At 37.7% G+C, this 12,150-nt stretch overlaps 1 protein-coding gene across 4 annotated transcripts in view; it reads right to left on the reverse strand.

Moving 5' to 3' along the window:
- Positions 1–1,742: 1,742 nt before the first annotated feature.
- Positions 1,743–12,150, reverse strand: part of STK24 (serine/threonine kinase 24) — a 51,804-nt gene continuing 41,396 nt past the window's right edge. For all 4 annotated transcript variants that reach the window (XM_068182502.1, XM_068182504.1, XM_068182503.1 and 1 more), the window contains 6 exons: positions 10,456–10,641; positions 10,069–10,214; positions 9,085–9,208; positions 8,119–8,187; positions 7,085–7,221; positions 1,743–4,753 (listed from right to left, as the gene is read on the reverse strand). In XM_068182502.1, the coding sequence (XP_068038603.1) occupies positions 4,717–4,753; positions 7,085–7,221; positions 8,119–8,187; positions 9,085–9,208; positions 10,069–10,214; positions 10,456–10,641 (699 nt within the window). In that variant the 3' untranslated portion in view covers positions 1,743–4,716. The remainder of the gene's footprint in view (positions 4,754–7,084; positions 7,222–8,118; positions 8,188–9,084; positions 9,209–10,068; positions 10,215–10,455; positions 10,642–12,150) is intronic.

The following is a 12,150-nucleotide window of genomic DNA, read 5'->3' on the forward strand; positions in this document are numbered from 1 at the left end:
CTCTGTTAAGATGTGTTTGATAATACACCTCAAACCTACCTCTTTTCAGAACATTTTATTTGAACAACACTGACACCTTAATGCCTTTGTAAATTCAGCTGAAACCAGACAAAAATGACAGACTGAAAGACAAGTCAGCAGATAGGGGAAAACATGCTGTGATTGCAGAAATCTTGATAACAGTCTCTGACTAAGGAGGAAGAAAAATTTTGTTTAGAGACAAAATCAGGTGTAATAGCCTGCCATTCCATTAGCCAAGAACAAGAAAGAGGATCAAGAAAGACCTGAAAAGCCCAATTTTGCCCATTCTTTCTTTCTATACAGAACCAATTACATGGACTTAGCCCTGAAAAGCACAGTTACCTGTGTGCAGGCAGATGCACAAGTCCAGCTGCTACAGCACATGGTCACTGCCTCTGCAGTGGGGCACAGGAAAGCTGGTAGGGGACAAAATAATGGGCAATGTGCTACACAGATGGTTTTTAGCAGCAGAAAATAGTAATGAAGTACAACTTCAGGAGTGCAGCTGTCACACAGTCTGTCACCAGGTAAAGGTGCAATCCATGGGGGGATGAGCAAATGTAGCTTGTTGTGAGCACTTAATCAGTTTCACTGGGCTAGCAGGATAGAGGCTACAAGGTGGGTTTTAAATCACTGCCATCTGCAAGTGCTACAAATTCTGAGCTGATTGCCATTAAAAACCCAACACTGTTTAATAACCTTTCTGCATATCATTACTGACACATGGGCAGTAACTGCTCTAGAAGCCCACAGAGCATCCCCCTCCAGGGAAGGGGCCTTGAATCTCATCTCATCTCATCTCACTGACCACTCAGGTGGCAACATTTCATGAAACTTTTCCTTCTTTATTTCTAGGTCACATAGTTTACAAGGAGGTTTACTGTGTTAGTGTAGAGTGACAAAGTAAAATTTAAATACACAGTTATAAACAGGCAGCAACGTTACAGAAAACAAGACACACTTTCATGGTCCTCTGTAATCACACATTAAAGGCAGCAGGAAACCCTTGCATATGATTTGTCCACGGCATGTGCTCAGTGCAGTTCCTAGCACATCTGCACAACGCAGTTAAAAAGAGGAAACACATTTGTACTATAGCTTCAGCTCCTCCCCAGCAGCCTACAAAACCGATTTGCAATTGCCCTGATCCTTGCATGATACCTGTGCTTATCAGCACTCTGGATAATCTTCCAATGGTGACATTTTTGAAGGCAAAACACATTTCCTTCAAAGTCAGGTTACTGTAAAACTACTACAAACTGGTACCACGCAGTTTAAAAAATAATACAGAACATCACATAAAGTACTGAGAGCTAAAGAAGACATTGCCCAACTACATTAAAAGCACATTAAGAGGCAGATGATGGGGTGCCAGGGTACAGGAGGATGGAACTCACACTAAAAGCCAGCTGCTTTGCAGTGAGGCACCAACACACCCAGCCTCACCCTCCCCCTCCACCCGCCCCTCTTGCACAGCGGGGGCAGAACACCCCAGTTAGGGCATTCCACAAAAATCAGTTTATCTTCTGTTCCCGCAAGCTCACTCAACAATGACGGATCCGCAAAGGAACCGTGGCACTGCAGAGTGAAGTTACTGCTTTGTTCTGTGTTCTGTGCCCTAGCACATCATCCTTCAGTAAACTGGTCAGCAACTACAAAGTGCAACTGCAGGGAAAATTAAGGTTAAAAAAATAGATCTGAGAGTTACAAAAAAGCAAGCCTTCAGTTCAAATAACTGATTTTATTGGTTTTAAACAGTGAGTTTATTTACTGCCTAATCATGAAATCCCTGACAAATAAGCAGTTCTACTAATTTAAAGGTTTGCATAAACAGGGATAGCTTGTGATTTAGTATAGTCAAGACTGAGTGAAGTACTACCTGCACAGAAAAATCATCAGTGCAACATCATAACACAGACATGTTTTAAGCATGAAAAAACCTCTCAAAAATATCAATACACTTCTTTTCCTCTGAGAAACTGAGGCAGTGCTTCTTTCAAATGAAGCTCCTCTTCTGTTACCAATATAGACCTGATTTTTAAAGCATCAATACTTGTCAATAGCAAATGATTGTAATTCTACATTCAAGATACAGCACGCTTTTTTTTCAGTGAGTCTCAGTTTAAGATAGTCTATATTTAAATAATCTGTATATTACATATAAAAATACACATCTCTACCATAAATGAGGTCTTGTCTTCTTCTAAATGCCCAAGCCTTTTGGCCAGCTGCCCTCACCACAAGTCTTACTCATCTTAAGCTCTGACAAATTCATCAAGCAAATTCTGCCACTACCTACTCAGAGAAGGACTTCCTCAACATACAGTCCTGGAACACAACTAAAATGCAACTCAAGACATATATGTAACTTTTCAAATGAATGTTCAAAGAGTGTACCTTAGAATTTAATTAAACTTGCTGATTGATAAACTCTTGACATAAGTTTAACTTCCCCACTAATCTCAGAGTTCTGTGCATCTCCAAGTAAGCTCACTTTAATTTCCAGTCCGTACATTAACAGATGACTAGGGTACAGCTTACACTGATCAATTTATATTTCCAATGCAAACACACCTGTTGATTTCCTTGTGCAGTCACAGCACAGGGATCTATTGAAGGCTGAATGTTCTCATATTGAGATATCAACAGGTAAATTTCCCATTGCACTGCATTCTGATGCCCATTTCACAAAAGCAGTGCTAAATCTGTTTCCTCAGAAGTGAGCCTATCCATAACACTTAAGAGCACACTAAACAACAATATTAAAAATATTAATCAAAGTGAAGTTGTAAAACATTGCTCAAACTTTAGCACTGTTCAATTTATTTTAAATTCCCTTAGCCATAAAGGAAACCCATTACCTCATTAGGCTGGCAAATGAGGAGTGCCTGAAAGCACGGCCACAAGATGAACACACACCCACGTTTCTTCCAACTGTTGTTTCAACCTGGGCAGAAGTTTATTAGCTCTGTTAGCAAGACAGTGTCCTCTTACTGTTAAATTCTTAAATTAATAAATTAAGGCTATTAATATGCATAGACTAAGGGCTACCATGGTGATAGAAGTCCTGGAAGGAGACCTCACCAGCTTCCACAATGGTTAGAGTACCTGGGTTTCTTGTACCAAGCCAGGCAGATACACCTGTATTTTAAATGTTAATCCTTTCTGTTCCAAAGCTCCCATCTACATTTTTTTTAAAAAGTAAATATATAAGTTACCTCACGGTCATGCAAAGCATAAAGTCATCAATTTCTTCATTAAAAGAAGGCAAAAATGCTCTCTTAGCTACTGGAATAAGAAGAACCTGAATATAGCCTTGGTGAAACCAACCAAGGTAAACCTCAGAGTAATACGGTGAGGGGCGGGAAGAGGAGGGAGAAATAGCAGTTACATAATCAACTGTGCATGTAACTAATGAACTAGTATTACCGTTTCCAAGATCTATAACACCTGAAGTCAGCTATCTAGAAGCTCTCACAGGAATAGTGGAAATTTTAAAACTGAGAATTTCAAGAAGTAACTTTTCTCTGGAGAGGCAAGCAGCAGGACCCAGCACACAGCACGCAGGCTGTTTCGTAGTCTCTCTGTCCAACATCTAGCAGTTTTGGAAAAGAGATGCACAGATCGAGGCAGCGAGACCGAATATTGAATCTATGGATAATTTTTCTTTTATGCTGAAAGATATTTGTTTTAATGATAAAAATAGGCATGATAAAGAAATACTTGCCACTGTCTCAGAATCTACACCTTAAGGAGGTATTTCAGAATAAATGAAGGAAATAAAGATTTCTCTGAGCATTTAAACATGTTCAGGTGAAAAAAGACTGTGTCTGAATTTCACAAGCTTCACAAATATCTGTTACTAAAACTGAACTATTCCAGAATTTGCATTGGCACAGTTTGAAACTGAAGACAGGAAAGAACTCATTCTCTAGGAAAAGCAATAATTTAAATTTAAAGCTTTGAGAGACCAGGTGTATGAAACTTAAAACAACTAGAAGTAGTACCATAAATAGAAAGTGATGCTCAGAATATAAGTAAAAAGAAAGAAATACTAGAGAAACAGAATAAAATTGCGTCTGTGCTGAGGTACAAATAGAAGGTTCTATAATACAGGATTAACTCTTTCAATGGCAAATACTTCACATACAAAAATCTAACCAAGGTTCACTTATCACAGAATTCAAACTTTACATGTAATAAAGGCAAGGCAATACTCAGTTATGGCCTGTCAAATGTTTACCCCACTAACATTATCTACAAAAGCACTTTACCATTTTGTACACAGTGATTCCTTATGCACATTGAAAGGCTTTCTGTTAAAAAAGACATTATATACATATCTGTACACAATTCCAACAACCATGCTCCATCTCCCAGTGGAATTCTTAAAGCAAGATACCTGAGGTTTCTCAATATCTTCAATTTCTCTATGACAAACCTAAATATACATTTCAGATTTTACAAAAGGACACCTCCCTGGAATATGTGCATTATCATTTAAAAAAATTATAGCTTTAAGGAGCTGAAAAAGATTGCCTCCATCCAAGAGACTTCATTTTCACTCTTAGGAATGTCCTTCCTCCCAAGGACTTTTCAAGAGACTGAGAGGCAGAACAGCATGAGGGTGCATGCCTTCCATACAGACACCATGGGATCTCTGCTGTCTTGGGAAAGCCAGGAAGGAGGAGTATGTCAGTAGGATGAAGAACTTCCTCCAGCTAGGGAATATCTGAAGAGGAAAAGAAATAGTTACTGTTGCAACTTTTAGAAAGGCATTCTACAAGAAGCAGCAATGAAATGATTCCATTTTATGCTTTTGAAGTTCTGGCCTTTTTCCTTGCACAGTGGCACTCACCACTGCCACCACATCTTAAAGGAAGAGCCATGGAACTGAACAACCCTGTTAGAGTACCACTGCTTTCCTAACAGCAAAAACCTGTGCTCAAATGTGTTACTGAGCAGCACTTAATGATGGAAGAACATTTAGTGACTCAAACTTTCCTACTCTGCAAACTTACATCAAATCTTTTCAAAATATTCTGGGCCAGGACAACTCTATCTCTTGTTTTAAGCACATTCTTAAATCGCCCACAGAAATAAGCACACCTTTAAATCATATTAAGTTTCCAGTAAACTTCACCAAACATCCAAAATCAAAACTGGAGAGGGAAGGTAACTAGATTCATGCACATTACTGGGCAGCTATTCTGAAGGTCCCAGTTAATTTATTCAGACAAGCTTACAAAATCCAGTTCTAACCAATTATAAGGGGTAGTGAAAACATAATCAGAAACCTGTTGTTGAAAACCTGTCTTCAGTAATTAGCTACCAAATTGAGAGGGTATTATACTGAATGACCTAATGAGGCAATAGACTATACTTCTTGTAGCACATGAACAAGAAGGAATTACTTTTTCAGAATTTGACTAGCTCAAAAAAATATCTTTATCCCCAAGGGAAACCTACTCAGCTATGGAATGATTCAAGCTCATTTTTAGTGGGAGTTCTTGCTATTCATTCTTTCGCTCCCTTTCTGGAGTCATTATCCCATACTAGCTGGAATATCATCCCTGAAAAAAAAGAAAAGTTCACCCAGATGAGATTCAGAGACAAGCATTCTCCATGAATAATTCTTTCTCTCCTAGAAAGAGAATGGAGTGCTTGCCTTCACTGCTCTAAGGCATTATGAGGAAGAAAAACAGTAATAGTCCAAGGAAGCAGAACAGAAGGAAAGCAATGCTAAATAGGTATATAAAGGGTTCTGTAATCTTTCTCGCAGGACAAAAATTATGAATGTTGCTGTCGTGACAGAACAAGTGTATCACTTCCAGCATCTCCAAAAATGCCCATGTCTGGGCACTGTCTCCACATGGCCATTTTCAGCCTCAATTGCAGCATCAAGTCTTTGAGGTTTCCAGTTCCAGGAAGATCCATACCAGACTGATAAAAATACGACACTGAAATATTACCTGATGAAAGACTGGATTCAATTTTGGAATCCCTAATGGAAAAAACTGAGATGGAAGCTCCAGCAGCTCTTTCAAGTCTGCCAGGACCAAATAAGACAGGACAGGACATCTGGCATTATAAGTAACCTTTCAGCACTAGAGATGCTGACTGGGTTTTATTCTTAACAGCCCATAAAGCAACAAACATGATTGCTTGCAAGTTTCTTGGCACTGGTTTTTACTGAAGGAGAAAGTGCCAGCCTGGAAATTCTGTGCTTCAACCTCAAAGCTGTGAATTCCTAAACTTTACCAAGGTGTGGTTAGATATAGTGTAAGGAAGACACTTGCTCAGGGTGATCTTCTTCCATGTGGTGGTCCATGATTAATCATTGACATGAGTTTTTTCTAGTACCAAGCAATCCAATCCGGCTGCTGTGAGTTTCACAACACCTGTGGGCTCCTAGATTCAATGTTGCATTTACAGCCTCCCCCAGCAGCAATTCTGAAATTTATACCTCCTATCCTTTCTTGTGCAGCATTTAAAGGAACAGAAAATTGATAATTTGTTCCTAATATATTCCTAAGGCAGGCAGTTAGAAAATCTCATGAAATTTGACCTTTTGAAGTAAGACCAAATATTGGTTTTGGAGGTGTCACTCAAAGGCCATACAGACTGTGTTTAATGAATAAGGAACCACTGACTATGTGAGTGAGGGAAACACAGACCAACTGAACAGTCAATTTATCCATGTGGGTAAAAGAAACTAAGAGTGACACAGAGTGTTCTCTGCAACACACACCCAGACACCAAGGAAGCGTGTGTCCCTTACAGGAACTGCAAAGGGAAAAGCCTGTCCAGTCTCATTTGACACACAATATGCACACCAATAGGATGAACATACGTATGTGCTATCACCTGAAGTTAGAAATTAGAACTACTGATACAATTAAGTGTTTTTCCAGTAAGCAAACAGAACAGGACAAACTGCTGGCACAGGTGGTTTTCTTCTCCATTAGAAACAAAAATTAATTATTTCAATTCAACATAAGCCAAATATTTATAGAATCAGATCTGCAGATTTCTGTAAGCCATACTGAAATAGCTTCATTACCTCTGAAGCCTCTGCACAAGGTTTGACACCATGGTATCTGCAATGCCTGGACAAGCCTCTTCAGCTAAATAAACTGCCTTCCTCAGTTCTTCTATGGAATCTGTGTTACCACCACACACCTCACTCTTCTCTTTCAACTGAAAGGAAACCAGGAAGAAATACATTAATAAGATATTAATAAATATTTCTATACACAATATAATGCAGAAGCTTGTTAGGAAGTGACTATCAGTGTTCACAATGCCAGCATTTGACTTTCATCATACACCCTCACATACTGAAGACCTTTTTCAAGCAGAAGTTTGTCTTTACAGTACTTACCAGGATGTCATTCATCTTCACACATCTTCAATCTTCACACATCCTTTTCAGCATGTTTACAGTCAAAATTGACAACAAAGCATCCCAAGGGCAAAAGCGGTATTTAACTGTAGCTGTTTGGCCTCAAGATGTGGTTCCTATACTTTAGTATCCATACTTGCACACCTATAGTTTATACATATACACTGCAGTAATTTTATCAACTTTTAAAAATAATCATATCTTTATAAATTCTTCTCTTATTCTTCATATATTCTTTTTCAAACTTGTTTTTAGGTATTTGGGGAGAGAGTATAAAAAATATAAAATTCAGAATGGGAACAGAATACATTTTTCATCACTGAAATTCAAAAGTAAAACTCTCGATGACCTGGTCCACAACTATATCTTGAAACAGTGAAGAGCTTGAAATTTGTAGTAAGATAAATATATAAAGTAGTGTCAAAAACAGAATGCTGCAACCCAAACATTTACACACCTTTTTCTTGTCACGTTCATTGCTTTAGGCCAACATGGCTGATGTTACTACCATGCATATCAAGTAATGTTAGGTGTAAAATACAGATCTCAGAAGCAGACATACCAAAAGCACAGCTAAAACTTAACACAGCAAGTTCTAAATGGGTAGTAGCAACCTTAGGTGTCATTCATTATGCTTTTCAATTTTTTTCAGATAAGCCTTGGAATTGTTAAGTTTTAAAGCAACAACTTACCTCTGCAAATAAAGGGGATATAATTGTAGACAGGCATTGGGATAGAGGCCTCTTTGGGAGATCCTTTTCCTTTAAAGAAAAAAAAAATCTGACCAATTTTATTTTTGAAAAAAAAGCCTCCTCATTGTATGTTAATTAAAGACAAAATGTAGTTCCAACATGCTACACTTTATGAAAGCTCTGTTTCCATATATGGAAAATGTTCTACAAGATACTGCTGCAAAGCACTGTGGAAAATAGAGGCTGAATTAAAATTTGAGAGTGCAGCACCTCAAATACACGCAAGCTCAAAACTGGAAGGGGAAAAAAAAAACCAAATCACAAACCAAAAGTACCAAACTCCCACAATCCTACTGAGTATTAACTAAATCATAGACATGCTGATATTTACTAGGTTCATCCTGTATGATACAATATTTTTCTTATATTTCTCCAGAATTTTCAGAGCCAGCACAGCAACAACCTGCTCTGGCCACACAGCTTGCAGAAAATACAGTGAAGCAGTTCCTAAACATCCCTTATTCTGAGTTGTTTGGGTTTGGATTTTTTTTTTTTTTCTGGACCTGGGCACATTCTGTTCTTTATTACATTGAGGTCTTTTTCCTTAAAAGATCGAAATGCCTTCTCCAAAACTCCAGCCTAGATTTGCAATGTACTGGTTTTAGTTTACTATACAGAATGAGATTTTAAAAATACATTATTGCCTTCTCTTCCTGCAGTGGCTGTATCTCAAACTATAGAAATATTTTGGTACATATTTTGTCAACTACAAAAAAGAACACATTAACAGAATGCCCAAACTTCATGACTTACTCAAAAAGTTTTGCGAAAGGCAACTGTAGAAAACACATTTTCAGCAAAAATTATTGAAGTTTCACAATAAAAATGCTTTTAAAGGCATAAATTATTACTAAATTATTAAAGCAGAATTATTTCCTTGTATTACAAAGTCAATATTTTGATCACCTTATTTCTTTGCAACTCCAAAGGCCGGGCTGCTCCATTCTCTAGATTCTTGGGGTCTTTTTCTCTTATTGTAAAGATCCACTCTTCTGAGTCACTCCCACCTGAAGCCTGACCATCTGCTTCACTTCAAGGGAAAGGAAAAAAAAAATCATTTTTATTACCTACACCTTAGTGTTGATGTTCATTCAATATACACACTAAATATAAAAACTCTCTGTAGATCAAGATCAGGATTCTACTGTGCAGGCCACTACATATAAAAACAAGTATGAAAATTAAGGTAACTTATCTTTTGGTTAAATGAAAAAATTTAAACCAAGATACTTCACCAAATGTAAGGAAGTGAGGCATCACAGATTGAAAACATTTTCCCAAGTCTCATGAAGCATTTTATTGCTATCTGAAAACTGGCTTTAGCAGAGTACCTCAACTCATTAGGGAAAGGGGATGAAATTAGAAAACTAAATTCACTTTTCTTGCCAAGAAAAATAGCTAAGACCCTGGAACTGTGGTCACTGGAAGGCATGAAGCCATTAATACCATAAAGAAATATACAGCTGTAATGTCACCCAAGAAATAACCTGATGCTTGCCATTAGCACACAGCCTGGAATTGCAGAGAGTAGTTGTGTTTTCTTTACTATGAGGTATTTAATCCATTTGTGAATAAATTGTGGCAATCTCTTCACTTGAATCTCATTTGCACAGTGTTACTTGGCTGTGCAGCTTGAGACGTCCTGTCTGCAGAACAGCTAGCCTCATATCTAAGAAGAACCCTGTACCCTACATAAAAGAGAAGGCAGCACAGAATATGGGCCAGAAGAGTTTTTCTTCAGTGACTGTTACTTGCATGAAATCCCTGGCAATACTAAAATTGAGATCGTATTCATTTACCAAGGCCACTAAGCTGAAAAGCTGCAAATAACTAAATACAGGAATACACGTGCTAAAAATAACTCCTTGGCTATAGACTCCTCAAACTTACGTATCCGAGTCATCAGAACTGGAGTCATCATGACTTTGCTCAGACTTCCATCTCTTATGCCTGTCAATGAGGTCAGCCAAGTAAGATGTTTTCTTGGAGTTTCGTAAAATGAATTTGTGTTTTAAAAGTTCTTTTGCAGTAGGTCTCTTAAAAGAAAAAAAGAGAGAGTTGGGGTTTTTTTACCATGTTTAAGTGTTGAGTGACTCACTATAAAAACAAAGAAATCCAGAGTTTAGTCTTGATACAAGTGAGATTTTAAATACATACAGTATCTAAAAATATACCTGTCACTTATGTCACACCATATTAGAGAAGATGAATGACACTCATACAATTCATGTAAAGCAGTCAAGTTCTCTACTACACACTGACAAACGTGAAACTCACAAAGCTTGGGTCCTTGTTTAGGCAGGCCTCGACAAATTCTTTGAGGGATTTACTGAAGTTTCCTTCCAGTGTTGGTGGATTGTTCTTAGGAATGAGGAACAAAACTTTCATTGGATGTAATTCTGAATGAGGTGGCTCTCCTTTTGCAAGTTCTATGGCTGTTATGCCTAATGACCAGATATCTGCCTGTAAGAGAGAATGCTTTTAAGATTAGGTTGGAGAAAGAAAAGAAAACAAAGTTGTTGGCTTGCTGTTCTAGTTTATCCAGCAAAATACATCTGCTTGCTCACACCGTCCCCTGGTGGAATGGGGGAGGAAGAGAATTTGAAGGGTAATGGGAGAAAACTTGTGGGTTATGAACAGTTTAACAATTGAAATAACAACACTAATAAATTACAATGGAAAAGAAAATAACAAAGAGAGAAGTAAAACCCAAAAAGGGCAAGTGAACTGGAAACAGCTGCTCACCACCAACAGAAAGATGCTCAGCCAGTCCCTGAGCAACAGGGATTTTCCCCTGGTTTTATTGCTGAGCATGAGGCCATATGGTGTGGAATATCCCTCTGGTCAGCTGGGATCAGCTGTCCTGGCTGAGTCACCTCCCAGCTCCTTGTGCACCCCCAGCCTGCTTGATGGTGGGTGAAAAGCAGGAGAGGCCTTGACTCTGTACAAGCACTGCTCAGCAATCAGGAAAACATCCCTGAGTTATCGACACTTGCAGCACAAACCCAAAACACAGCCATATACCAGCTAATGTGAAGAAAATTACTTTTACCCCAGTCATAACCATCATACTTGTAAAGGCAGATTTTTAAGCTTTACTGTAAATAACTTCATGTGTAAATTGGTTTTGTTATCAATGTTTTATGTGATTAGCCCCATAGCCCAAGTATACAGAGTTTCTTGGTTGTCCCCACTCTTCAGTATAAAACAGTTATAATAAGTAGACTTTAAATTTTTTTGAAATAAATACTACTACACCAAGAAAACAATGTCAGAGACATTATAAACTAGCATTTTATCTACCATATTCAAGAACACTATGTAAATATGGGATAAGTCTAAAGTATTTACATAAAGTAAAATATTTTAACTTGCACAAGATTTCTCCTCAAGATAAATTAGCTAGTACATCCATCAGAAATTTAGTACATTAGAATATAACTTCCCTGGAGTTTAACAATGGTTTTATATAGCATTCTTATTCACAGACTAGAGAAATGCAGTCTTGAACAGTAATATTCAGCTTTTTGGTCCAAGTAGCCTTTAAAAGTTTTCACCATCAAAATGTACTACTCTTTCTAGGGAATGCTGTCTCCCTTGATACAAATCCTATTGCTCTGCCTGAAGTAATGTGAAGCAATATATTATAATTCTCTTATGTTTTGCTGAAATCACAGACCCAAAAGCCAAGAGAATGGATAATAAACCTGTCAGAAAGGTAAAAATAAAAGATACCACAGAAATGTCTGTTCCAACGACATGATAACAATTAAAAATATTTATGTTTGGTTTTTTCCTATTTCTTTTTAAGTGAAAGCAGAACAAAGACTTATTCTCAGGAAAACAGGAAAGATCTGACATGAGCTGTCTGGTTTTACTCCCAAACAGAGCAGTTGGAACTTTGCTATGCTGTAAACAGATCTATTTCCAGGTACTGGATAGAGGAGAGATTTTATTTATCACTACTGTCTT

Source organism: Anomalospiza imberbis, chromosome 2 (genome assembly GCF_031753505.1).
Source record: "Anomalospiza imberbis isolate Cuckoo-Finch-1a 21T00152 chromosome 2, ASM3175350v1, whole genome shotgun sequence".
In the NCBI taxonomy this organism is placed as follows: Eukaryota; Metazoa; Chordata; class Aves; order Passeriformes; family Viduidae; genus Anomalospiza; species Anomalospiza imberbis.